The sequence below is a fragment of the Indicator indicator genome, unplaced genomic scaffold (assembly GCF_027791375.1).
Source record: "Indicator indicator isolate 239-I01 unplaced genomic scaffold, UM_Iind_1.1 iindUn_scaffold_67, whole genome shotgun sequence".
NCBI classification, from domain to species: Eukaryota; Metazoa; Chordata; class Aves; order Piciformes; family Indicatoridae; genus Indicator; species Indicator indicator.
Genome location: NW_026539197.1, coordinates 244443 through 247412, shown reverse-complemented (window position 1 = coordinate 247412; position 2970 = coordinate 244443). Strand labels below are relative to the sequence as shown.

At 44.7% G+C, this 2970-nt stretch overlaps 1 protein-coding gene across 1 annotated transcript; it reads right to left on the bottom strand.

Moving 5' to 3' along the window:
- Window positions 1-994: 994 nt before the first annotated feature.
- HOXC5 (homeobox C5) lies at window positions 995-2970 on the bottom strand. The gene is made up of 2 exons (XM_054398607.1): window positions 2514-2970; window positions 995-1209 (listed from the first exon to the last, which is right to left on the bottom strand). The coding sequence occupies exons 1-2, from the start codon at window positions 2968-2970 to the stop codon at window positions 995-997; spliced, it is 672 nt and encodes a 223-aa protein (XP_054254582.1).

Sequence of the window (2970 nt, the reverse complement as noted above, 5' to 3'; positions counted from 1 at the left end):
CCACTTCCTCTCCAGGGTGGATATTAAGTGGATTTTTCCAGGGTTTGGGGGCAATATTTCCCTTTCCGACTCCAGAGAGCCAGAGTGGAGGTGCTAGAGCATCTTCCCGGGGCAATTCCCAGTCAAGTCCATCAGGAATTTCCTTCTCCTTCACCCAACTTACTGGATTTGGGGAGGATTTTGTTTCCCCCCCTATTTTCCTTTTTTTTCCTTCTTTTTAACCCTTTCCCCACCATTTTCCCTCTGAATATTGTGGGGTTTAGAGGTGGGAGGAGGCTAAGAATCGAGATTTTAGGTCGGGAGGACACTGAAACTTGCAATTATAGAGACGAGAGGACACAGGAAATTGCGGGTTTAAGAGGTTAAGACACTAAAATTGCGATTTTAGGCTGAAAAGGCTCTGAAAAGTTGCGATTTTAGGCTGAGAGGTCCCTGAAAGTTGCGATTTTAGGTTGAGAGGACATTGAAAGTTGAGATTTGAGGCTGAGGGGACACTGCAAGTTGAGATTTTAGGGCTAGGAAGACACTAAAATGACGATTTTATGCTGGGAAGACACGGAAATAGCGATTTTTAGAGCTGGGAAGACAGGAGTGGTCACTCTGCGGCTTATTTTTAAGCCTTTTTGGTGTTTTGGGTTTTTTCAGCTTTCTGGCTGTTTCTTTTCCCTCCTCAAGGAGTGCGCAGGTTGGGACACAGCAACAAAATGAACGAGACACGAAATTTTTTTGCGTGAAGCTGACAGCGGGGTTGGAGTCGGGGCGGGGGTGTTGCATACTAATAAGATTTTTCCTTTGTCTGAGGGGTTTGTGAGGGACGTACCCAAATCCACCCAGCAGCTCCTTCCCCACCCCAAAATGCAGCCTTTCCTCAAGGTATCATCCACCAGAAGTGATGGAAAAGACAAACGTAAAGGTTAAAAAAAACAAACAAGAAAGGGACACCACCATCACCCAACACCCCCCCCCCAAAAAAAAAAAAAATCTTCCCGCGCACCTAAAGAGCCTCTTTGCTTTTCAACTTGGAATCTTTCTTCCATTTCATCCTGCGGTTCTGAAACCAGATTTTGATCTGCCTCTCGTTGAGGCAGAGGTTGTTGGCGATCTCAATGCGCCTCCTCCGTGTCAGGTATCTGTTAAAATGAAATTCTTTCTCTAGTTCCAGAGTTTGGTAGCGGGTGTAGCTGGTTCGGGAGCGTTTCCCATCCGTTTCTGGAGGGAAAAGTGGAAATAAAAGGAGAAAAAAAAACAAAGAAGAAGAAGGAGAAGAAGATAAAAGGAGGCAAAAATAAAATAAGAGGGGGGAAAGGAAAAAATAAAAGGAGGAAAGAGGAAAATAGCAGGGAAAACACAACATTAAAGGGAAAAAATAAAAAGGGGAATAAAAAAACATAAGGAAAATAAGGAAATCAGAAGGAAAATAAGGAAATCAAAGGGAAAATAAGAAAATAAAAAGGAAAATAAGAAAATAAAAAGGAAAATAAGAATCAAAGGGAGAAATTAAAATAAAAGGGGAAAAGAAGAAGAAAGTAAAAGGGGGAAAAGATAGTAAGAGGGGGAAAGTGAAGATGACAGGGGAAAAATTGAAAATAAACCAGGAAATAAGATAATAAAAGGGAAAAAGAAGAAAATAAAAAGGGGGGAGAGGGGGAAAAAAGCCATGAAAAGCCAGAGCAATTCCGGGTGGGTTTAAATAGTTTTATTATCCTCAATTCGTTAATAAAAACCCCGTTACAAATCTCGAACATCCCGAAGTTCGCAGGGGGGCTGCAGCCACGCAAGGAGCAAAGCAGCCTCGAAATCTTTCACAGCCCCCCGCTCAACACCTCCCTCCCCAGTGTGTGTTTCCACCCCCTCTCCCCAAACCCCTTCCCTTTCCTACAGCCCCAGATCAAACGCATGGAGATGAGCCAGAAGTGAACCTGTTTCCTCTCGGACAATAAGGAAGTGTACAAAGAGGTGGAGGGCGAGAGGAGGAAGAGATTTTGGGGATGGAAAGGGAATGTGAGGGAAAATTTGCTTCTTTTTTATTCCCCGTCTCTATCTCTCTCATCCCTGGGATTAACCCTGAGAAGGAAGATAGAGGGAAGGGGGGAAAAAAAACCCTTTGCCACCTTCTCTTGTGGTGTATTTTGAGTGCTCGCCCTCCACGAGGATGTGGACTTCCAGTTATTTTTAACACACATCCCCCCTCTCTCTCTCCCTCCTTCCTTTTCCCTCCCCAAAAAAATGGAATATTGCCTTTTATCCACGTTTTGTTTCTATGATCCAATTATGCCGTCATAAATTTGGGCGTATATAGCCTCTAAGCCTTTTAGTGGACAGTTTTACGAGCAATTGATGCCTTAGTCGTAAAATTTACGACCTCAGGTTTTTTATTATTTGCCCCGTATGGCCTATAAAAACTCCAGGAAAAAAAAAAAAAGAGGGAAAAGAAGGGGGGGAAAAATAAAAAAAAAAAATCTCGTGAAACAAGAAGGGGGAAAAAAATGAATGAAGAAGCAAAAAGTTTTTACCATGGCTCATGTGCAGTTTGGTCATCCAGGGGTAAATTTGTGGAGGTTGTTGCTGCTGCAGTTGGGGTCCTCCTGGTTGGGTTGTTTGGATGGGTTCGGCTTTGATTTCAGCCGAGCTCTTAGATCTCTCCTCCAGCGCCGTGTTCACACTCTTCTGACTGTAAATCCCGGGATTTAGGGATGTTGGATCGTCTCTGCTTAAAGGATGCCCTGAAGAACCCATAACAGTGCAGGGAGGTCGCTCAGGGTTAGCTCGGGGGGTTGTGGACATGTCCAAGCCGCTCAGGGAGGAGGCAGCCCCGGAGGAGGGGAGGGCGATGCTCAGCTCCTGGCCACCGTAGCGGTACCTGGGGGGCTGAACCTCAGGCACACTTCCATAATTTCCATAACTTTGCATGGAATAGGCAGGAACGGGGGGACTTTGCTTATAGAACGAACTGGCGACGTAAGAACTCAT

Excerpts from the sequence above, each read along its gene's own strand:
- HOXC5 (XM_054398607.1), bottom strand. The coding sequence starts at position 2,970 with ATGAGTTCTTACGTCGCCAGTTCGTTCTATAAGCAAAGTCCCCCCGTT. Across the intron at positions 1,210-2,513 it reads CAAACTGCACATGAGCCATG|AAACGGATGGGAAACGCTCC; the intron begins GTAAAAACTTTT and ends TTTTCCCTCCAG.